The sequence below is a fragment of the Pempheris klunzingeri genome, chromosome 4 (genome assembly GCF_042242105.1).
Source record: "Pempheris klunzingeri isolate RE-2024b chromosome 4, fPemKlu1.hap1, whole genome shotgun sequence".
Classification (NCBI taxonomy): domain Eukaryota; kingdom Metazoa; phylum Chordata; class Actinopteri; order Acropomatiformes; family Pempheridae; genus Pempheris; species Pempheris klunzingeri.
In genome coordinates this window covers 16,359,433-16,383,758 of record NC_092015.1, presented here as the reverse complement: position 1 = coordinate 16,383,758, position 24,326 = coordinate 16,359,433, and the positions used below count along the sequence as shown (strand labels likewise).

At 40.0% G+C, this 24,326-nt stretch overlaps 1 protein-coding gene across 1 annotated transcript in view; it reads left to right on the top strand.

The window, feature by feature from the left end:
* The window catches only part of grm5b (glutamate receptor, metabotropic 5b), a 56,895-nt gene that overhangs the window by 19,310 nt on the left and 13,259 nt on the right, over positions 1-24,326 (top strand). Inside the window, exon 6 of the mRNA XM_070828710.1 lies at positions 23,680-23,915. Coding sequence (XP_070684811.1) covers positions 23,680-23,915 — 236 coding nt within the window. The remainder of the gene's footprint in view (positions 1-23,679; positions 23,916-24,326) is intronic.

The window sequence follows — 24,326 nt, the reverse complement described above, 5'->3', positions numbered from 1 at the left end:
TTTACTTTTCATTTTCCTTTCTGATCTCTATGTTTAACTTGAGATAAAAGTCTGCTCATGAATGTTGGTTTGTTGAATGGACAGACCTAAAGTGATATCCAGGATAACAGCTTTCCTATGGCTCCTCAACAATTTTGGAATAAGACTATCATTGAGTTCAGGCATCTCTACATCAGACAGCTATATTTTATTTATATATATATATACAGTATATATGTATAATTTCATCTTTAGAACAGCAGGGTGATGAGAGCCCGCAGAGCTGCACAAATACTCGGGTGTAAATAACTCTTTCATTCGAGTTGTAAATAACCGTATGCTGTTCTTATGTATTCATTAAATACATGAATAGAATAAAAATGAGAATGACACTGAAACAACAAATCCTTGAATAAGGGCTGTTTCTCGTCCATTCATCATTTTATCTTTTTGGAACTGCAGCCTTATTTTCTTGTCAGTTAAGAGAAACTGACTTGATAATGGATGATCTTAACCGGTGGAAATATTCCAAAAACGGAAACAAACACGCAAGAGAGAATGTGTGATCTCCTCATTATCCTAAAATCTCCGGCTCTCAAGTCTTAACTACTTTAAAAGATGCATAAGAGGAGGCCATCATGAGCTTTTTGACAGCAGTGCCTCATGACAGTGTGCATCATTTTCTCTGTTTGCGTCTCATTGTGTAGCATCATTGTAGTAAGTTATACTAAATTCAGTGCGTCTTTATGTTTGTACAATGGATTAGCACTAGGCTATTTTCCAAAGTTATACAATAGTGATGAATTCTGTTTGAAAGTTATGATATTTATCTTTAATGACATTCCTAGAAAGGTATCGGGGCTGTTGTGTAAGGCTTTGCTGTTCTGTTCCCTCTAGGCCAGTGCCTGCAGGATTTTAGCTGTGAATTGTTTTTAATGGGATGTTTAGGCCACTGAAATAGCATTACCTCGTACAGCACCAAAGACTTGTGGTACATCTAATGCTGTATTGACCTTGTACAACTGGCACATGGTAAATTGGGTGTAGGTTATTTTTAGCAACAGAATATGTGGTGTGGTGGTTTGCAGTATCGCCTCATGGCAAGAAGGTTTGAGAGGTTGGAAGAGTTTGCATGCTCTCTCTCCAGGTACTCACAGTCTAAACACATGCAGGTTAGGCCAATTGGTGACTCTAAATTGCCCCCAGATGTGAGTGTGATGTGGTTGTCTGTCTTTATGTGTCAGTCCTTTGATTGACTGATGACAATCTCTTGCCCAGTGTCAGGTGGGATTGGCTCCAGCTCAAGTTTTCCTTCTGGTTTGGAAGATTCAATAAAGCCACAGCTAAAGATCTTTATAGTTACCCAGGAGTAACATTTCAAAGGTATTGCTTACATGGCTCAGTGTACAGTATTTCTGGTTGAAACACCATGTTTAATACGTGGATAAAGACTCTGAATGGCTGCTTTAAAAAAAAAATAAATAAAAAATTCAAAAAATCTAATCATTAGGCAGTTCTGCTGCTGCCTATCCCCTTCATCTATTTCTCTGTGTTCTGACTGTAAGAGACAGCCTGATTTCTCACTGTGATCACTCTGCAGTTAGAGAGGAGAAAAACACTGAGAGATTCAAGAACAAAAGAAGAACACATAGGAATTTCTAATGGTTTTCCAACTCTCAGAGTCTCTTGACAGGGAATTAAGAGGTTTTCCATATGTAGGGCAGACCTTTGGGCACAAAGATGCATACACACACACACACACACACACACACACATGTATGCGCTCAGCTCCACCAAAATATAATACATTGGAAAAAATGCATGTGTATGCATATACACACACATCTGGGCATTGGCTGACACACAAACACACCTACAAACACATTCATCCTCTTATTGCTCTCCCAGGGAATGGCCTTATCCTCTTACAGCACTCCGATGGGAAAACTGCTGGAAATTAGAGAGGATAGGAGGGGGGAGACATGCTAACCGACAGACAAGCAGATAGGCATACAGCGACAGTAGGAAAGAGGGGTAGGGAGAAGGTTAATCGGAGTAAATATACATCTGCCCTTGTGTGAATTTGTGTGTTTATGAATTTGTATGTTGGTACAACAAACTGTGTTGTTTGCAGTGTTAGTCTGTTGTGAGTTTTCAGTTCAGCATTTTGCTGCTCATTTTCTGAGATTTACACTGTGGGATTAAACTGACTGTTACGTCAGACCAGTGGCTCAGCACACTCAAATACACACTCACATGTACACATGCATACACACACTGATGCACACAAAAATAATCCATTTTATAGTCGTTATAGATTATCCACACAGGAATCTAAAGGGTTTCCCCTTTGTCTTTCTGTTTCATCGTTGATCTATGCTAATGTTCTGAATATGCATTTAACTGTATTTTTTCTTAAGCTGGTATTGAGTTGACATGAATTAATGACAGCAAAGGTCTCATGAGGACACAAGTATCCTCTGATGTTTGCTTTTAGTACTCTTCAGTCCCTCCGACTGTTTCCATGTCTACATTTGACTTTCTGTATCTCTCTACTCTAATCAGCAGACCCCCTTTCAGTTTTTTGTTTTTTTTTTCCGTAATAATACACTTGCTTTTCATCCATCACACATTTGAAAGGCTATCTGTAAAGAATTGCCCTACTATCTCATGAGCTGCCTGGACAGGAAATGAATTGGCCCTTAATTTAGCTCCGACTCTGAACCACGCAAAGGTAATTAAGAGAAATTTGAACTGTGATGCCTCTGAGAATTGGTGGACCCCTAGTGAAACAAAAGATGTGAGTACAGAAAAACTGAAGCTCCCTAGTGTTCTGTCAGATATCATACTTTGAAACTGTTTTCCTGCTTCCTGCACAGAAAAATTGGTGCAAGTGAGGAAATGGGATTACATGACACCGGCTGAGAGAAAGAATGCAACTAATCCTGAGTATTTCATTACTGTTATCCTTTGTCTTGTTATTGGGTTTTAGGAAGTCAGCTTTTCCTGACATGTTGAGTAAAACAGACCCTTATATCAGTTCACCACATCAGGCAATTTGTTCAGTGGCCTAATGTGTTAATGGGTTACAGCAAGAAATGGGTCATCAAAGTAAATGAATTTTTTTGAAAGTGGGCTGCTTTGGCTGATTCTCACAATTGTATTGAGGAAATGGGCTGATTTACACTGGCTTCTCACATTAGGTCGTTCAGTTCAAAATGAACATGGCTCTTGTCGCGAACCACAAGTCATTCATGCAGAGGAAAGCGTTTAAAGGCGTTTTTGGCAGAACAATGTGCATGTAGGTATTCAGGAAGCTCAGTCATCATAATCTCTGTCCATTCAAACACATGTACAAAACATACAGGATTATGCTGTACTAAAGTAGCTTGTACCAATAGCGTGATGGTGCATGAAATCTGTGAAAGTTGTGTGAAGCTGTGCCATAATCATGTAACCAAAACGCACACTATATTCTTTATATATAATCGTACAATTGTACCATTTGCAGATATGAATCAAAACTTTTTTATTTGGATTAAGAGCATCATCAGGCTCTTTGTACTTCGAGCCTGATGATGGGCTTTAAAGCCAGAAGCTTCTTGGCCTTATGGGTCTCATTCCTTTTAAGAAATAAGCAAGCAAGCAAACATGCAATTTTTCTCATTATGGCTTTGACTCTGCCGTTGTAGAGTGGCTTAACCTTGATTATGCCTCTGGGTTGTCCCGTTGTCTGTTCCATTTTTGTGAACGCAATCTCTCAGGAATGACTCCTCTCCGACTTCAGGATGAGCTGATTAGATTTTGGTGGGCAAAGGCCAAAGTCACTGTGACTTCACAGAATATGTTTTTGGCCATAACTCAAGAACTCATATGCTGATTATGACAAATGTTTACACAAAATGTCTAATATGATGAAGTGATGACATTCTATATCAATAAGGTCAAAGGTAAACTTCACATTGACATCATAATGTTCTGCAAAAGCACTTTTCTGGCAACGTCATAACTCAGGAACAGAGGGGGAGATTGTGACCATATTTCTTATTTGCCTGGATACTGAATTAGTGACGCTAATCTTGGTTACCCACCTTGAAACTGTGGGTCGTCTGTGTTGTCAAATTAAATATGTGTGTGAAGCATCCATGTTTTAGAATTTATAGCATTTCTGCAGCGATTTCCATATTTGAGGCATTGTCTACTGTCATGGCTACAACTTTGTGTTTTACCAGAGTCAACTTTATTGGCCAAGCATGTGAACACATACAAGAAATTTCAGTTTTCAGGTGGCTGTCGTCATTACACCATATGACAAAGCATTCCTCTGTACTCTTCTGTAAAAATAGTCTCTACATGAAGTCGACATGTTCCTCACCGGAATCGTACATGTCAGTCGTACTTGTCAGTATAGTGATGACTTCCATTTTGCCAAAAATACACTTAATACCTTTTTTATCAAATTAAAACTTTTCACTTCATACACTACTCACAAAAAGTTAGGGATATTCGGCTTTCAGGTGAAATTTCAGGATGAACCTAAAATACATTCTAACCTTTCCAGGTGAACTTAATGTGACCTTCTCTAAACTTTTGAATGCACATGTCCAACTGTTCAGTGTTTCAGTACTTTTTGCACAAGTTGCTGTTCTCTAACAAGAAGCTTAACAGCAAAATTCACAACAGGTTTGATCCATGAATCGACCAATACATTTCCTGCTTCAGTTAGAATTGGTATTTAAACAGTCCTCCTCATCATGCTGTTCACATTCTGACATCATGAGACCAAGACGACACCTAACAATTGATCAACAGCACCTCGCCATTGCGAGGCTTCAAACAGGAAGTCCTCAGACGGAGGTGTTCACTGAGCTTAGAGGGTCACAGAGTGTCATCAGGAGGTTGTAACAGTGATACAGAGTGACTGGAAGAGTCACAGAAAGGAGAGGAGTGGACGTCCTTTGGCCACATCCCAATTTATTGAGACACTGAACATTTTTTGTTGTGGTATACCTACCTCTGTTGTTAGATTTTCTTTCAAGAAATTGTTTAAGATGAATAAAATTACCATTGCATGCTTCTACTTAAATGCCCTACTTTCATGATATAATATCACTGTAGCATTCACTTTTCACATTTTCCATATATTTCACCTGAAAGTCGAATATCCCTAACTTTTTGTGAGTAGTGTATATAATATGAGTTTGGACAAACAGATGTAAATTGCAACTTGACTGTTTAGCGGAGGCATAAAACTGCAAGGTAGTTTAACAGTGAGATCAATCCTTACAAACAGAGGTTCATAACCTGGCAGTTCAAATCCTCATGGGAAAGTGGTTGGTCAATTAAATGGATGAGTTGTCAGTGATTGTATCTGAATGTAGATTGGGAGTTTGATTTTCCTATCAGAAACTTGGCTGACTGATGGTATTACTGCTGCATATGTTTAATTGATCTCCACTGTACTTTAGAAGTGTCTCTGAACTGAGCAGTTTATTTCATATGAGGTGCTATTGGTGCTATACTTTAACATGGTGGTTGATTTGTTCATCACCAAGTACTGACAGCTTCTGGTCTTTGGAAAAGTCAGTGAAAGGTTAATAAGGGTTAACTACCATAATCAGACAGCGTTTAACATGTAGAACTCTGACTGATGAGCTAGTACTTGGAGCTAGTGTTGGATGACTGTATGAGGACTGTCAGACAATGAGATTGGCTTTAATATGTAAGTATTTGTAACACCAGCAAGCTTTTATCAGACAGTGATCTGCAGGTGGTGGCCAGTTTTAGCATCAACCCAACCAAGTACAAGATTACTACATAATGAAAAGTACCTAGTATTTACCTTTGCAACCATTTCAAACAGACAATAGATACATAGGTTATAACTTACATAACAACTGTCACACTTCTGTACAGGCCATGTAATTCCTATTCATCATCAAAATGTTTGCTTGAGCTGCATTTCAAATGACGCCTAAAGTTAGCAGTTAAGGATATCCTCCCCCCACTTCATCCAGCACATACACCAAACCCTTTCACCCATTTGTCTCTGTCTCCCTCACTTTCTCTCTCTCTCTCTCTCTTCCGGTGAGCTCAGCGAGACGGGTGTGATATGTGCCGCATCACAGCCCCCGCACAGCTTGTTACCACGGCAACACAGGAGACAGAGAGCAAGAAAATTATAGACGGACAGAGATGGAGTGAGAGAGAAAGTTTGAAAGAGATAGCTCAGGATGTTTACTTGTGTACTATGTACATGCCTGCATCTGCGTATCCTTACTATGAGGGCAGTTTCCAGATTCACTCAGATGCTTTACTTAGGTCGTCAGGGTCAGTTTTACCAGTAGTGGGCTGGATCAGATTAGTTTGATTAGTATACAGACATTCACATACATGGCAGGTACCCATGTTATGTGCCATCAAAGGGAAAAAATACCAAGGAATCCAGAACCACTGATTAAAAAAACATTGCTCTTAAAATTAAATAACACCTCTACTGATTAGCCAATCCTGGCAGACTGGTAGACACTAAATTCATGGTGGTGCTGTGCAACAAGGAAACAGTGAGTCATTCTGATCGGAGTGAAAAATTGGCACGTTTCAAGTTCATGTTTCACACAGTGATGATATCGGGCAGCTCTTCTGCTGTAAAAGCCAGGCAGATTATCCATAGCAAGTTTTCAGACCGTGGAGTTCCCTGCCTCAGCACTGTGTCATGACCCAGCCCGTAGGCCATGACAAACACAGCAAAAGACACAAAATTCAATTAAATGCAAAGTATTTATTGTAACAAAAGCAACTAAACTGAGAGATAACAGCAGGAGTGGGGTATGTTTGTCAGTATCAGTGGTGGTCATGCAAATGTGTGTAAGTAGTGGTGGAAAAGTGAAAAAAGAACCAAAACAAAACAAACAAAACGTGTCTTGCTTGCCTTAATGTCCTCTTTCCTCACATGTAGTCAGTGTCCTCTGCTTTGAGTGTACATCCACATGTAGTCATGAAGCTGGACTGCAGTTGGTTGTTAATGAATCCAATCAGGACCATCAGGTCAGAGTTCTCTTCCGTATTCAGTATTCTGACTTGTGTGAAAACGGTGTCCACTGCCTAGAATTAATGAATGTCTTTATATTTACGGCTGGGCAGCATGGTGGTGCGGTGATTAGCACTGTTGCGTCACAGCAAGAAGTTTCCAGGTTTGAATCCAGGTTTGAACCTGGGGTCTTTCTGTATGGAGTTTGCATGTTCTCCCCGTGCTTGTGTGGGCTTTCTCTGGATACTCCGGCTTCCTCCCACAGTCCAAAGACATGCAGGTTAGGTTAACTGTTGACTCTAAATTGCCCGTAGGTGTGAGTGTGAATGGTTGTCTGTCTCTGTGTGCTGGCCCTGTGGTTGGCTGGCAACCAGTCCAGGGTGTACCCTGCCTCTCGCCAGCTGGGATTGGCTCCAACTCCCCCACGACCAGTACAGGTAATGGATAGATGGATATTTAAGGCCACATTGAACTAAAGGAAAAAGTTTTGCAAGCTCTTGCAAAAGTTTCTCAGGAGAGCCTAACATATATTTATCTTTTGTTTCACCCATGGCCCCATAGGGGTTCCATATCTTACTGACATTGAGAAGTTTAAGCAAACGAAGTTCTTAAGCACAAAGTCCAGGGACACCGTCCAGCAATAGAGATTGGCTGCCACAGCAAAAACATTGCTACCTAGAGACCTGAGTATGCTAACTTTTTTAATTAGGATACACAGAGGGCAAACAGCATTTTTTTACTCTATAGTATACCAAAATTATATCAGTTAAGCTGGGAGTAGCAGATCAGTGAAGTGCAGACAAACCAGAAACATCTGCAGATTACGTCATCATCTGCCATGAGTGAAAACATCTGTGCAGTGAAACCTTTGTAAATCCATGTGTATATATACATACTCTGTGTACATAGATGTATACATAATATTCATTATTGATTGTAAGGTTAATCAGTTGTCATCATAATGTTGTTTTATGTGTCAGCTACAGTGGCTAAAACCCATTCATGCAAAAGCACGTTTAAATCTGAATTTGAGAGACAGAGATAAAGAATGAGCAAGAGGGAGAAGAGGAGAGCACTGGTTGAGACACGTGGTAGCAATGAGATGTGGGAAAGTCATTAAAGTCCAAAATAACATGCGGCTAATTTACTGTAGATCCATCTAGTACTCTGACACACACACACACACACACACATACACACAGACACACACGATTCTGTGGGCGATAAGCTGGATGTCTCGTTACTGGGCATTAGCTGCACCTCTCCCTGCTAATCCCTGCTGTCAAACAGACAGGCTGGTGGTGTGTGTGTGCGTGTGTGCGCGCAGCCCAACCAGTATAATTATTGCCATCATGTAAAGCAGGGAACAGCTCTGACTGCTGCTTCTAAGCCAGTGGCCCATCATTATGTTACACAAGATTGTCCATTAATGGATGTGTGTTTGCATGTGTGTAGTGTTTGTGGGTGTGTGTGCATTTGTACAAACTGGTGACTTGGTGTTAGAGATTATGTTGTCTCCAATGTTGATGGCTTGTGAATCAATTTATAATATTTCTACTATCGTCTACTATAGAAAAAGTATTTATGGTTATGATTATTATATGATTTTCACTTGCATGTGTTGATAAGTTTGGATTTTCTCAAGTCTTTTTTTGCGACAGGTACATTGAAGGAGTCGTGAATCACTGTAATCATGACAGTCATGACCTCTTTAATGATCAATAACTCTGTCAATGTACATATGACATGTGAGGTATTGTATTCAGATAGGCTTGAAAAAAAATCCTGCTCTTGAACTTTGCAATGGGTTTGCAATGGAAATGTCTTTGCCAAGTAATGACATTATGTAATTTCAAAGTCCCCTTACGGTCTGATCCCAAACTCGGACAGTTTCAGTTAAACGACTTGGCTTTGGCACGGTGGTCTTTCAATGCAGTGAGGATGTAGTGGGAGAAAAGGTACTGATAGAGAGGTGGCTGGAAAAGCGGAGAGAGTCGGGGACAGGGAGACCAAAAGGCCACCACGGTGATAAAGATGAAGCAGAAATAAGAGAGGCAGGGGGAGAGAGAATAATGTACAATCGGTGGTGTATTACCTCAGCAGGTGACATTACAATGTCCGCTGTGCTGAATATGAGAGATGACACTTTCATGTGTGAGGCAATAAAAAGTGATGAAGCCAGACCAGGAGGAATAGGTAGAATATACAACCTCTGTCTGTCTCTAACTCTCCTCCCCCTCGACATCATTCCTCCATCCTCTCACTCCTTCGCCTTTATAACATTATTGCTGTTCATCTTTCTCGGCCTCACCATGAAACACAGTTTCCTAACCTTACAAAACACTGCCGTCTCCTTTTTGATCCTCCTCTATCTCCGTCTGTTCTCTTCCTCCCCCAGAGATCATATCTGTCACGTTATCTTCTCTCTCTCCCTCTCTCTCTCTCTCTCTCTCTCTCTCTCTCTCTCTCTCTCTCTCTCTCTCTCTCTCTCTCTCTCTCTCTCTCTGTCTTTCTCAATCCTGCCTTATCTCTGTGGATTTAGTTGTCTTTAACCTCTCCACTCCTTCTGGTGTTTCTCACATGAGTTTCAATATATGTTTATGTTTTGTTCCTTTTTTTTTAATCACCCTCACAGGCGACCTATAATTGTTGCTACACTGCAGTTTTATTTTAATTCTTCTTCCCTCTCTCTAGCCATTGAAGGTTTGCATAATAAAGGTGCTCCTCGCTGCATGTGGCCGATCACAGATAGCTTGAAGTGGTATCAGTAGATGCAGATCACTGATCACAGGGTCCAGTTGAAGGCCTCCATTTATTTTTTATAAATTTTCATTTATTCATTTAACTATTTTCCACAACATTGTATATTCAGTATTAAAATCAAGAGCTGAGAAAGTACCATGAATTGACGTGTATTTTTCATTTATTGGCAGGCTCCATGTGCACAAGGTCTCTATCAATTTACTCCAACGTTAGAGACTGCAACACATTGTCACACATTGAGTTTTTAATTCTTTTATTGGCCGATAATGATCGATAGCTGATGGACCAGAGGATTTTTAGCAACAAGTGTCAATTTGTTTTAGCACGTAAAGGAATATGTAGCAGACTATTTCAAATAAATAGGGCAATGCATGCAAAGCACTGGTAGGTTGGGCCTCTTGTTAATCCTATGCAATTCATCAGAGAGAAAGCACGAAGATGTGTGGTAGGAAGTGATTCACCAGTGAGCATAAAGCATCGTGTAAAGCATATAAATGATTGTATGAGTGCAGCTGATACTGTGTGTTAGTGAACATAACATCTTAATCAGCTGCACGAAACAGATTTTCAGTTAAGGTTTCCGTGTACAAAATCAGTTGCACAAAACACTTAGCAGGGCCTTAGCAAGGAGGACCTTAGCAACCAAAAATAAGAAAAAAAAAACTAGAGATACCTCTGACTCATATCTTAACAACAACATAGCTGAGTTTATGGTTATTATTGAAGAAAATGAATGCATCCTGAGAGGAGGATCGATGAACAGGAGAACCCAATAAGTATGATTAATGGCGAGCAGTTGATTTTACACTATAGATTTGACTGGCAATCACTTAATTTCTTGTCTTTTTGTGCAGGTAGTGTGATTTTCTAATTACTTGGCAAACCCCTCGTTTAAAGTCATGCTTTACATTTTTCATCGTCTGTTTAGTGTGTAGACAAGTTATATTAGTGACACAGAGAAGTGTAAAAAAATGCAATTATCTAAAACATCAAATCACAGAAAGTTTTAGATTGAGGCCTTAGTAAAAATGTGAACTGTAACTTTTTGTTTTTTGCAAATTGTAATTTAAACAGAAAGTATCAACCAGTCTGAACCACGGCACCTCATCATCTATCAACAGCCTCCGCCAAATGGAGGTCAAAGTTCAACATGACAACAGCAAAACTCATTAAGCCAAATGCCAGAACTGTCTCACACACAGACACAGTGATGCTAAACTCTGGGTGTGTGTGTGTGTAACAGAGAGAGAGAGATGGATGCAATCCTGTGTCCATGTGTGTACCCAACTGTGTAATTATGTGAGTGATCAGACCACTTTACACGCCAGTCATTCAATAACACGCACACACAAGCAGCAGAACAGCCCACGCCTGCTTACCTTGACAACAGGTTCGCTTTTACTCATGCCACACTTCATTACTCTCTGCCTCAATTTTTTTCTGACACTCACCCCTCATCTTCCTGTTTCTCTTTTCTCTCCACATCTGGATCCTCTTTTTTCTCTCCCCGCTTCTTTCACTTCGTACCTCTCGCTTTATCTGTTTCTGTCATGCTGATTTCCCCCTTTTCTCCACCTTTTCTCACCATTGTATTGCTGTCCTTATTGTCTTGTGCTGTCTCTCTATTTTTGATTTTATTTCAGTATGATTTATTGACATAAATGTCTGGTGAACAATATCGCCAAAGCATCTAGGATTGTAGCATTCAATAATGTGATGTGGAAGAAATATACAGTTCATTAAATCAAATCAAATCAAAAGACAACAATAAAATGGCAGAAAACAGTAAACAGTGTGTATGGGCATTATAGGGAGCAAAAAGTGTCACGGACGACAAGGTACACGTGCATTCGCTCGTGTGATCATTTACTATACTCACACTTGCTGCAGATGCTACAAACCCATGTGTGGAAATTGCGTGAGGAGAGCAGGCAAAGTGTTAAACATGTTAGAATACAATGATTTTTTATCTGATCTAAACTTGCATTTAATAGTCATGTTCTCGTTCTGACTGTAGGTCGTTCTGGGCCCATCCAATTTTGGAGAGGTGTGTTTTGCTATTAAGAACACTAAGGAACGGAAGGCCTTTTTTCAAGTTGTAGCCCACAGAACAATACAAAGTACATTTTCAGAGTCTTGGGGATCTGTAAGAGTTATTTTAATGAGGTATTGATTAAGAATTGTGAAATGATCAAGATTCATTAGAAATGATCAATGATTTTAAGGCCTATGTACAATAATTTTGTCGAATTAAGAAAATCAATGAAAATATGGACTATCTGTCAAAGAAACTTTGACCGGACTGCAAGCGGTTTCCAGATTTATTTGCATATGCCAGTACGAAACGGATCAGAGACGTATCATCCAGATATTCTAGTGTTGTCTGATGCAGATGTGCTGTCCTGTCCTGCACTGTGCTGTGCTCTGCTGTCCCACGGTCAAAATGACAGCTTATGACACATCCAGAGTCAAGAGTCACATGAGCGCACACACAGGGAATATTACTGTGTCTCCACATCGCTCACCGGCTGTCTGCTCTCGGCAGCCAGGTCTGCTGTGTCGGTCAGTCTCTCTGGTCGGGCTGTGGTCACTGAGACTGTACATAGTTAAGTTTCTGATCAGTCAGGGTGGTTTCACTGTCTGTCACGATGTACTGTATGAATTTTTGTGGTAGACGTCTAATAGTTAATGTGATTTGCTTTTTTAATTCTTTGTGTTTTATTCTTGCTGTCCGTTGTTCACACTTCCTATCTATTTGCTGTACTATTACTCAGTCTTTCCATAGAACCACTATTACATTGGCAGATCATCACTGAAATTCAGTTAGCTAACTGCCTGTAAGCTAAATCATGAACTGTCTGACACAGAAAAAAACAAACAGAATATAAGGCATGTGGAATGTTTTCAACAATACGAGAATCCTTCATTTTCATAATTTTCTTCCAGTAATTAAGTATCTTGACCCCATTTCTAACTCTTTCCATACCTCAAAACCTAAAGCGACCTGTTTTCAAATTGAAGCTCAACAACATGCACTAACCTTAGAAATGCCCTCACTTCCTCAACTGTCTGGAAAGATAAGTCACACAGACAGAAATATACACTCCCCCTCTTTCTCACACTCACCCACACACGCTTTGTTCAGGCTGGTTGAGGCATACAGTGTATTTCAGATTTTGGCAACTTTGCTGATTTCCTCTGGGCTTCAGACAGCAGACACTGATTTGATATGTGACAAGGGGACAGAAACAAAACTGTCAAGGCAGAAGAGTGAGAGACACATAAATGCAAAAAAGTTAGATACTAAGACAAAAATATTCAAGAGAGATGGGTGGAGAGAAGATAAGAGAAACAAAGTAGGGAGAACTGAATCATTCACCAAGCCTAACTAGTAAAACATTTGCTCCTGGATAACATTTTGTTATACCATGGTCTGGGTGAATACTTGATTCTTATTGGGTGCTGGTTGTCTATTGTTATGTAATAATAATTGACATATAGTACACATGGCATTTATTCTTAAAAATCTCTGTTGATTTGTGGACAGTGACATGGCTGGATAGCTAGCTAGTCTTATCATTTAGCATACTGTCAAATTATATTTAATATTTGCCAACCGTATGCATTTTTATTTATTTTGAATCTCGCTAGCATAACTGAGCTGACTGGACTAGAAAAATCTCCTATTCGTATCAAGTCGTACCAAGTCGTATCGAAGGGTTGTCCTTAGATATGTCCTTGTCCTTCATTGGAGCAGTGAACATTTCCATTGCTTAAGAACACAATAGGATGGTAATGACCGTACCGCATATTTGTCAGACCCTGTTACTTGTGTGTCCGTGCGTCTTACCACAGAAACTGAGTAAGTGAAAAGCTTAAAATTTTCATTGCAAGATGCGTAAAAATATAGATTAATGGTCTTAATTTTTGTCTATGGCAATTCTGTCTCTATGGTATAAGTAGTATAATCCCCTTCAACGTGTCCATAATCATGAATTAATGGACGATGGAGAGGCCAAGAACCATCCAACACACAGCAGAGGGATAATGACCGATGGCCACCTTGTCGGGCATAATCCCTAACTACTCATTGTAGAAGGTGATGTTCACACAACCCATTCATTCCAGACTGACTCATTGAAGCAAACTGTAGCTTAGAGGCCACTCTGCAGAGCGAGGGGAAGGAGAGAGAAGAAGTGGTGATGGAAACTAATAAAAAGTTCTCTCCTAATGGAGAAAAATGACAGATTCAAATCCGTTACAGCAATATTTCTTTTTCATATGACAGTTTCATTTTTTAGCATGCTAACTTCAGCAATGTGTATTGACCTTCAGGGACTGTTCAAACTCACTCCATCACTGTTTGTCATCAAGAAAATGTCCTTTTTGGAAAATAAGCCAGAAGCAAAGAGATTTGTTTTAGAGAAGAATTGTTTTACAGCAGAAGTTTCTGCAGAAACATCACGAGGAGACGCCACTGTGGTTTCAGGCTGTCATTGTCCACAAGTCCACAAGGACATATATGATCAAATGCAGCTGTGGAGGCAACACTTATACAAATATTCAATTCAATTTGTTTTCATTACTGAACAAATTCACTTTCAAACAGTGGACGTGTGTTAGATAGATGGATGTGGAGATAAAGATAGAGGGAAGGAGGTTAGGAGGCCAGAAAAAAGTAGTAATTAGTCATGTCTTAGAAAAAGGCAAAGTAGAAAGAGGAAATAGAGAGATTATAATAAACAGTCAATGATTTCACCAAGACTGTATTCCAGTAACTGGAGAGGCACATCACAACGTCTAGTACTATGAGTGAATATACTGTATTTTGATCAGCGTGTCACCAGTGGAAACTGAGGCACAGACCTCTTATGTACTAGCCTTTGACTTTGTTAATGAGTGACTTTGTTCTCTGAAAACAGAAATTCCAAAGAATGCTCACATTTGCATATATATTTTGGCAACATAGCTGAATGATCACACAAAAATGCCACTGTTAACACTCCTCTGCCAACAGGAGATGAATATATAATGTTCAAAGCAACTGAATAGTCCAGTTTGGAATATATTATGTAATCCTGTAATTTAAATAAATGGTATTTCAAATTTGTTTTGCATTTTCATTTCACTGAAAGTTGAACAGGATTGTGTTTTAGAGGGCATTAACACTTACTGTGAAGTGGACCTTTCATTTCCATTTTACTATTGGCAGTCTTCATGCCTACTGTGAACTTCAAAGTGCAGCTTGAATTGAGGTTTAAATTGTTATGATCTTTTTACACGTTGAATGAGAAAAAGACCGATTTGTGTTTTCATTTGAATTACAGCAGAATCACCCCTCTTCACTCTACCAACAGAGGTACTGAAGGAATGGAAAAACAATGGAGAAAGCATGAGATTTGGAAAAATTAGGAGGAATGAAGATGAAGAGTGAAAATAACTTGACATAGAAGGATGGTATGGGTGGAGAATGAAATAGAAAGTGGGTACAAGGGAAGAAAGATGGAAGAGGATGAGTGTGGATAACAGACATTATTCTCCTCCAGCTGGGGTCTTTGTCTGGATGCAGTCAGGTGTGAGAGTAAACACACACGCACGCACACACACGCACACACACACACACACATATATATATATATATATATATATATATATATATATATATATACACACATTGGTTCGCCAAAGAACTCATCTTCTACTGAATGGTGTGTATGTGTGTGAAAAAACTGTTTAGCAATCTTCATAATGTCTACTGTGACTTTTGATTGTTTTCTATCTGAATACTTTGGATCATCAAATGGACTTTCTGCTTATTCACTGATTTTAAGCAGGGCATTGCCACTGTTGCTGTGCCTGGGGAGCTTTCAGCTACCGCGACTTAAATGAGGGCTTATGCAGCATTTTAAGCAAATTAAATAACAAAACTCACACCATCTTCTCGTTTTTGAATTTTGACAGCAAAGCTTGTGCATGGACAGCTGTTGGGCTGATGGCACTCAAGCTCTTGATGTTCACAGGCATGCAGAGCAGCTCACATTATTTTTTCCCCTCAATTTTCCATTTTTTCTGCTCTGTCAGATTGTAACCGTCTGTTTGTATATGCCCTGTGTTCAGTTTCCCCACTTGTGTTGTCTGTCCAGCTAATTAATGCTGTCAGGTTTGGTTGGTGGACTGCTGGTGTGTGTGTGTGTGTGTGTGTGTGTGCAGTATGGTTATAAGCAGCAGATGCTCATCTACAGTCTCTGCCAGGTTGCCATGGCAGCTACAGAGTGGGTGGGTTGGGGTCGGGTTGCATGTTATTATTGAACCCAGACATTAATTTCTAAAGTGACCTATTGGCAGGGCAGCTTGAGATCAGCTTCAAATATTTTGCCAATACAATACAATACAATCTTTGACCTCATTTTGCAGAGCTAAACTAATCTACGATAATTACAAAACAATCCAAATTTCAGAATCAGAATCAGAGTTCCTTTAATAATCCCCAGGGGGAAATTGCTTTTTGTTAAATTTGTACCCTAACATAACAACTCTGAAATTGAAATGCATGCCTCCGCTCTCCACTCTCTCATCAAACACTGGCAAGTTTTCATTTGCCAAAGGATCTACAACTGTATCGTGACCAAGCACAGCATGTGTGACAGAGAAATGATCATTTAAATGAACGTTTACTTTAATCTGTGCTTCCCTAAACACTGCAGTTCATTCACTGATCAAATATTATCAACTCACTTTAATTCAGATGAAATGGTCAGTAATGGCGGCCTGGTTCAGCACTTGATTTGGTTTGATTTAAAACTGAAAGCACACAGTGTGATACAGACGCAATACTTTCATAAATTGTGGAACTGGAAAATGTATTATTCGTAGTTCAGCTTAAAAGACTGTTTTCAGTTTCCATTCTCAGTTTTATACAACAAATCACCTTGTTTTCCAGATCCTTATCTCCATAAAACTAAACTGAATAAGGAAAGATAAGAATGGCCAAATGGAGATAAAGAAGAGATGTATGAATCTGGCTGCAACAACCAATTTTCAAAGCAAATATACATAAGGTCAAGTTTTGTAGTCCACTCAATTTTACAATGCACAGCAATGCTTTGGTGCTGCACAAATGCAAGCAAAGTCAATGGAACGATGAGGCAAACAGAGGAGGATTCACTCTAAATGCAAATAAGTGCAGGCATAAATGCTTAAGTTAAAAATGTTACCAACTTGAATGAAAATTTGTAGTTCACCCAACTTGTATGGTTCCAAAAATGTATAGAGACATGGAAAGGAGTCTGGAAGATAATCAGATGTGATAACATTTTGAATCTTAAATACATCTGAAAATGTTGCATCAAGTATACATTTTTTTTTAGTGTATTTAATTTTCCTTTAACCAAATCCATAAGGCAGACCTATGCTGGAATTCAAAGAGTCAAAACTTCCTGCTTGAGATGGATTCATAACCAAGAAAGAAACATTAATAATCACTTGCAAATGAGTTCCAGTTTCTATTTATACTTTGAATGAACAGAATGGAAAGGCAATTGCCCCAGGCCCCAGTATGTAGAATAGGTTTGTAAAAGTTCTGCTTAAGGTAGTGCACTGGCCTACAACACTGACATACTGTACTATTATGCAAATAGAATTTCCAATATTGGTCAGTCTGTCTAATGTGAAAGACCCCACATTATGCAAAATGCTCTTTTAAAGTATTTTCAACATAAAAGTCTCTCCGTGGTGTGCCAAGCGACCCTCAGACCTGAAGAAAACACCCTCCTCTCTCTTTTTCTCCTGCTCCATCGCTCAGTAAATGTATGTGAAAGCATGCTGTTTAGGCTTCCTTTATCTGTGACCTCCTCCAGCAAGAGAGACCGAAAGAAAGTAAAGTCCCACGTGTGTGTATGTAATATGAGTGTAATGATCCACTGATCTGGACTGATGTATCTATTCAATGATCCAACAGCATTGATGCAAAGTGAACACATCGATCAATATTTTCATCTTTAAAATAAGCCTTTGTTTTGCAACATGACATTACAGTGTTAACACCTGGCAGTTAATGGCAAGCAGTCAAGAAAGGATGGCAGGGATATTTAAATCAGCAGTGTTGAAATATTCTGGAGTTCAGAGAAATCTGAAACTTTACAGACTGTTTGACTGTTTCATGTGTTGCTGCTAGCTTGATGGACGCTCTGTCTGAGCTAAAACCAGCACATAGATGCACCAAACATTAAGGCGAAGAGAGTTCACAAATGGTGAGTGTAAATGTTGATTCATAACCAACTTGCATGTATCACATGGGATTTGTGAGGCGAGTGAGATTCTGCTATTCAGGTACGCTGGTTCCCCCGGCTCACTTTGTGGGTTTTTTTTTTTCTTTACACTAGGTAGTAACATCACACCATTCACAAATGCTTCAGAAATTATTTTAGGATGAAGGAACGTCATCATGGTGAAACTTGTGATTTACACTCCTAGTATGTATGTGCGTTTGTGTGTCACTCACACAACTGCATGTGCACAACTCTTAACGGGCTTAAGCTGCTAAAAACAAGCAACCACGGTTATCACGGAGGCAGGAAAAAACTAGCTGTTTGTCTAAATATGGATCACATTAATAGCCTAGTATGATTCATTATTGATTTTTATATGTTATTGTCAGTTATGTAGCTTTATTATAATTTCAACATCTTTTACTTCACATCAAAACAGTTAAAAACAAAAATGTAGTGAAGTTGAAGGAGCTACCAGCTGCTGATCTATCGTGCTCCACCGTAGCCATGGCAATGAAACAGAGAACTTCACTAAAGTAAAAAAAAAAAAAACGTAGCTGACTTCGACAGAATCATGTCCTTATGCAGCATGATGGAAAAATGCAATAACAGTGATTCTGAAGCTCAAGAAAATATGCTTGAGGTGGGATTTGAATTGCAGATGTTGGGTTCTGTAGACCTGCGCAGCAGCTGAAACCTGACTGCTAACAGTCACATGTGCACATGCATGTATGTGTGCATGTGCAGTCACAGGATGTCACAGGACACAGCTGTACGTACACATGCACGCCTGTGTGTTCGGAGTCAAACGTGCACATGCGTGTCTACATGGCCAAGTTGTGCTAATGACACACATGCGCACGAACATATACACGTGTGACTTTTGGCAAATAATCACACGAGCGTATGTGCGTGTGTCTGTCGTCCTCCGTGACCCTTTTCACCCCCCTTAGTGAGAGAGGGTGTGTGTGGGTGTGTGTGTGTGCATACACTTAAAATCCAGTGTGCTCTAATGAGACACAAAGTACAGACAGCAGGTTGAGCGTGGGCTGGAAACCATGGCAACGGCCTTGGGCTCCTAGACATGTGGAGAGAGGCAGAAAGAGAGCGAGAACCAGGATGTCATTAAGAACAGTTATTTGATCAAGAATAAAGTGAGTAATTGATCAGCCTGATTTTTGACACACACACCAAGACGAGCATTTCCCCCCTCCTATACATATACATGTGCACACACACATTCTTTTTGCTGTCTCATGATCTATACATTTACCCTAAAGACTTCTTCTAAAGCCTTCTTCTTGTGGCAACATCACCCACACAGTTACATCCTATAAATTTTGATCAGTAAACATCTCGGTCTATTTTTGTGTGTATATGTTGTATGGTTCAAACAACACCATACAGCACTCGAGATCCTATAGACTGTAGTCTTTTGAATTGCAAAGAGTGCAAAGCTCCCTCATATGTACTGCATGCAGAGGGCTCACAAGTGCACCTTTGCTATTTTTGCAGTTGGAGCCATGTAGTGCACCTGCACTGTGTTTGAAAATGGGGCGGGACTGGAAGGAATCAATTATCATGCATTATCAGTGGGTGTAATAGGGGCTACATTCAGTCATCGGCAATCACATAAGCTCCTCTCATCCCTTTTAAAACATTGTACTCCCCACCATGATGTATTGACACTTTGTAATTGAACGGGGTCAGTCTACTAAGAGGTTACTAATGTTCTTGTTCAAGAGGTGCAGTGTTGTAGCTGAATATGCTACTGCTCATTAGGAAACCATGGCACACTCTGGCAAGAGCAGGTAATATTCCTAAGTTAAATTAACGTTGTAAGTCACACTGAAAGACTGCTCAGCATGTTTTCCAGCCTTGATAAATGGTTTGAGTTTGAAGCGCTTATTACCAACTGCACATTTGCAGATACATTTTATTTTTTTTCTTGTGGTACAGTTATTTAAAAAGGCCTATTTTTAGCACTGTGTTCAGTCGTGACGCCAAAATTGCAGTTTGATGCAGTAACATTCAACCCCTGTAGTGCCTTACAGGCCACTTTGATGCCAGGCGAGTCCCCAAGAAACAGGTGCAGATAAAGACTGTAGTGAGTACTGTCATGCCTTACATGTAAGATATTATTGATGTATATTTTGCAGGCATCATGATATAATATATAGTTTAAATATGGAACTTTATGATACATTGTCTAATTAAGCACAGCAGTGCTTAGAAACAAACCATGAGACCGGTCACTGATTTTCATGTATGGGATTCAGAAGGAAAAGTATTTTTGTTTGTTGTTCCAGCATGTAGAAGTTATTGTGCTAACTGGGAAATTATTAAAATCACATTCCCTTTGGTGTTTGTGCAAGATGGTGAACAGAGCAAATAAGATTTTCTGTGATTGAACTGGAGCGCTAAATAAACAAATTAGTACCTGAAAGGGCAATTACAGAATTGTTGATTTAAGACTGCATATTTTTTCATCAAGGCAAAGCGTCTTTTTTTTTTTTTTTTAAAGTTCTGATATTTGATCACAGACACTATAATAAACAAACAAACCGATATGGACAGAGGGAGAAGTAGCATACTGGGCATGTGTATGACTGTGATATTGTAGTTAGTTTGTGTTGTGTGCATGAAAAGAAAATGGGGGGAAAATGGACGTATTGATGGATGCAGTGGAATGTGACAGAGTTGGAGGAAGGAAATCAGAACGAAGGGGCTCAAGGGAAAGCTGAAGGTGTTAATGAGAGAGGATGAAAGAGACGGATAGAGAGAGAAAACAGGAAAAAAAGAAATCTATTGACAGGCAACACTGATTAATGATCATTGATTGTTTACTTCTGAATCTGTTTTCACTGCCTCTGCCTGTCAATCTCTTTGATTTTGTCTTTATTTTTTTCTTTGCTGATTTTCTTACTTTATTTACATGTCACCTGAGACAAAAGCAATCAATGGCTTGTGCAGCATCTCTGTGGATCTCTAAAAGTTAAAGCAGTCAGTGTTCAAAAACTATTTCAAGCTCAACTGGTTCATTTTTTATCTACAAGACTCGTTTTACAGATAGATGGCTTCAAGTCGATGCAAAATATAATGTAGAGCAATATGTGATAAGAATCATCCAGTCAGGTCAATGAAAGGTAACGTACCAAATTCAGTGTTGTTGTTGAAATAGTCATCAAGGCATTTACTTTTATCTTGATAGTGCATAAGATAACATAAGTAACTCAGTGTTACCACATATAATGTTGTGATGCGTTCAAGTTGTTCACTTGAAATTACGAAATAATGTCCATGGATATAAACTCAGGTGTCAGATAAACCAGTGGTTCCCAACCTGCCTGACTTGTGACCCATTAAGTGGTAGATCTATGGGTCAAATTTCTGAAGGCCCAAAGAAGTAAACTTAGCCAGTAATTCATAATAAAAAAAGACAAGATAATTTTGTTTAGCAATTGTGTTCTGTCCAGTTAATTATCCCACTTAGGTTTATTTTCTATGCAACACCTAGATTTTCTGAAACATATCTCATGTCCTCTATAACCGAAAGAAGTCAGTGCATGCTTATTAATGCTATTAGTGCTTATTAGTCAGTCTCTGTCCACTAGTAATGTTTCTCGTCTATGACAACAAGCCAAACACACGCTGGTGACAGATCCCACCATGCAAGTGTGTCACTGTACATTCACACACATCACATATTTCCACATATTTATGTGGATAGTTACAGGCACAGTCTGTCATGTAATGAATGGATAGCCATCTAGAAATGCCTCCACCATGATTTATGACCACAGCTCAGAGGCAGCGGGTGACAAGAAGTACGGCAAAAAGAAAGACAAAGAGGGGCAGTTAGAGAGGCACAAATGGTGGCAGAGAGGAGACAGTTTACACACACACACACACACACACAAACACTTTGAGTCTCCAATCAGTTTGAGGCTGGAAGGACTGCTGTAGGAGAAAATGAGTTTTGTTCTCTGGAGGCTCAGAGAGAGAAAGAGAAGAAGAGAGAGCGAAAAGAAAGAAACCAGAATTTCCACTGGAAGAGCTGAGGACCATTGTCTTGCTTGAGGCCACGTTGGCAGTACTTTTGAAAGGAGGAGAGAAGATTTGTCATTCATATCCACAGTCTCTCTTTCTCTTCTCTTCCTCTCTTTATCTCTCCCTCACACACGCGAACACATTCGCTGTGCCATCTGTGCTTCCTTGAGGAGCAGTAAACCTAAAATGTCCCCCCAAAAGCAAAGCACGGTGATATGTCTCCACAGTTTACCGTGTGTGTTGTGAGGTAGTTCTATTCGTCTTGCTGGTGTCTGACGGGGCATGACTGCTGAGCTGCAGCCAAAATACTCCATTTGACCTAGATCATCTCAGCACCCGGCTGGTGTGTGTGTGTGTGTGTGTGTGTGTGTGTGTGTGTGTGTGTGTGTGTGTGTGTGTGTGTGTGTGTGTGTGTGTGTGTGTGTGTGTGTGTGTGTGTGTGTGTGTGTGTGTGTGTGTGTGTGTGTGTGCGTGCGCGCGCGCATAGTGTTTATGCCTATTTGTCAGCGATATGATGAATTTTGGACATTGCCCACAATGATCTAAGAGTTCCCTCCCACATGTCCTCTGACTCTCTGCTAATCATCGTTTGTGCCTCATTTCACTGTTTCTCCCTGATTTGCTATTTCTGCTTCTCCGTCGCTCACTCTTCTTCCCTCTCTGTTTCTCATTCTCTTTATTCTCTTTATTTGTGCCTTCAACTGAAGAAACTGGAGCACTCGCCAATTAAATGTCTTGTGTTTTGTGCGTTTGCCTGTGTGTGTGTGTGTGTGTGTGTGTGTGTGTGTGTGTGTGTGTGTGTGTGTGTGTGTGTGTGTGTGTGTGTGTGTGTGTGCGCGTGCGTGCGTGCGTGCGTGCGTGCGTGCGTGCGTGCGTGCGTGCGTGCGCGTGTGTGTGTGCGCGCGCGCCTGCCTGCGCCTGCCTGTGCCCATGTGATACAGGTATATCAATTGATGCCCCCGCACTTCAACTTTCATCCCAAACATTAAACTTCATCCAATAACAGGCATGTCAGCTGGTCACTGCACACACACCACAGCTGTGTGTTGTAATTACAGCTCTGTGAACAAAGCTCAGCACTCTAATGGGCTCTAAAGGCTGACCCAATCAACTTTGCATCTCAGCAAATTATAATTTGCATGTGCTGTACATGCTCAGCTAATCAGATTGATTATACCAACCACCAGTTTTAAATCCTATAGGGGCTGGCTCTATAAAGCATTGCTGATTAAATAATGCCATAACCAGACAGCACACCTGCGAGAGGGCTCCTTTTAGATATTACATTAGACTGTGAGGCTTATTCGAGCAGTCCAAATTGTCATTGAGTCAGCTCCATTATTTCAGCCATAAATTATGATAGCAGCACTCAAAAATCAATATGTCACCATAGTTCCACCCCAGTGTTGTCCCAAAATATTGATGTTTGAAAGGTATAAAATATCCAACTAAGTTATCCTGAAAGTTAGCCCGAAACAATGCAACTTTTGTTTTGATTTTGAGGTAGTAGACCAGGTATTTTCATTCTCACAGATAAAGTGATGGGGCCTGCTAAGCTTTTCTACTTGCCTTCCATGTTTTTCTTTGCAGTGATGGATGGGCGGACCGCTATGATGTAACAGATGGCTATGTTAAGGAAGCGGCAGGTGGTATAACCATCAAGCTCCAGTCGGCCGATGTCAAGTGGTTTGATGATTACTACCTTAAACTTCGTCCTGAAAACAACCTCAGGAACCCCTGGTTTCCAGAGTTCTGGCAGCATCGTTTCCACTGTCGCCTGAAAGGCCACCCACAGGAGAGCAGCAAATACAACCGCACCTGTAGCAGTGAGTATAAACACAAATAAACAGAGAGAGAGAGAGAGAGAGACAACTAAAATAGAACATTCAGCAGTAATTTTGCACAATTTTCTCTCATGAGTTATTATTAGCTACATGTTTCAGTTGTTGATTGTGAAGTCCTTTGAGACAAATAGGGATAAAACCTGAAATGTATTAGCAATGAGTGTGGACATAGTACGGAGAGGGTCTTTGAGTTACAGCTGTACTGTACTTCTGACAACAACTGTCTGGTGTTCAGAGAAAGACAGAGAGGCTGCATTGTTTGGGTCAATATAACAGACTATACCAATCTGCATTTTTATTGATAGACTTTCATAATGGCCACTATCAATGCAAATAACATACACACAAAAAACATACAAACAGACAGCTGAACACACACCAACACACCTACAC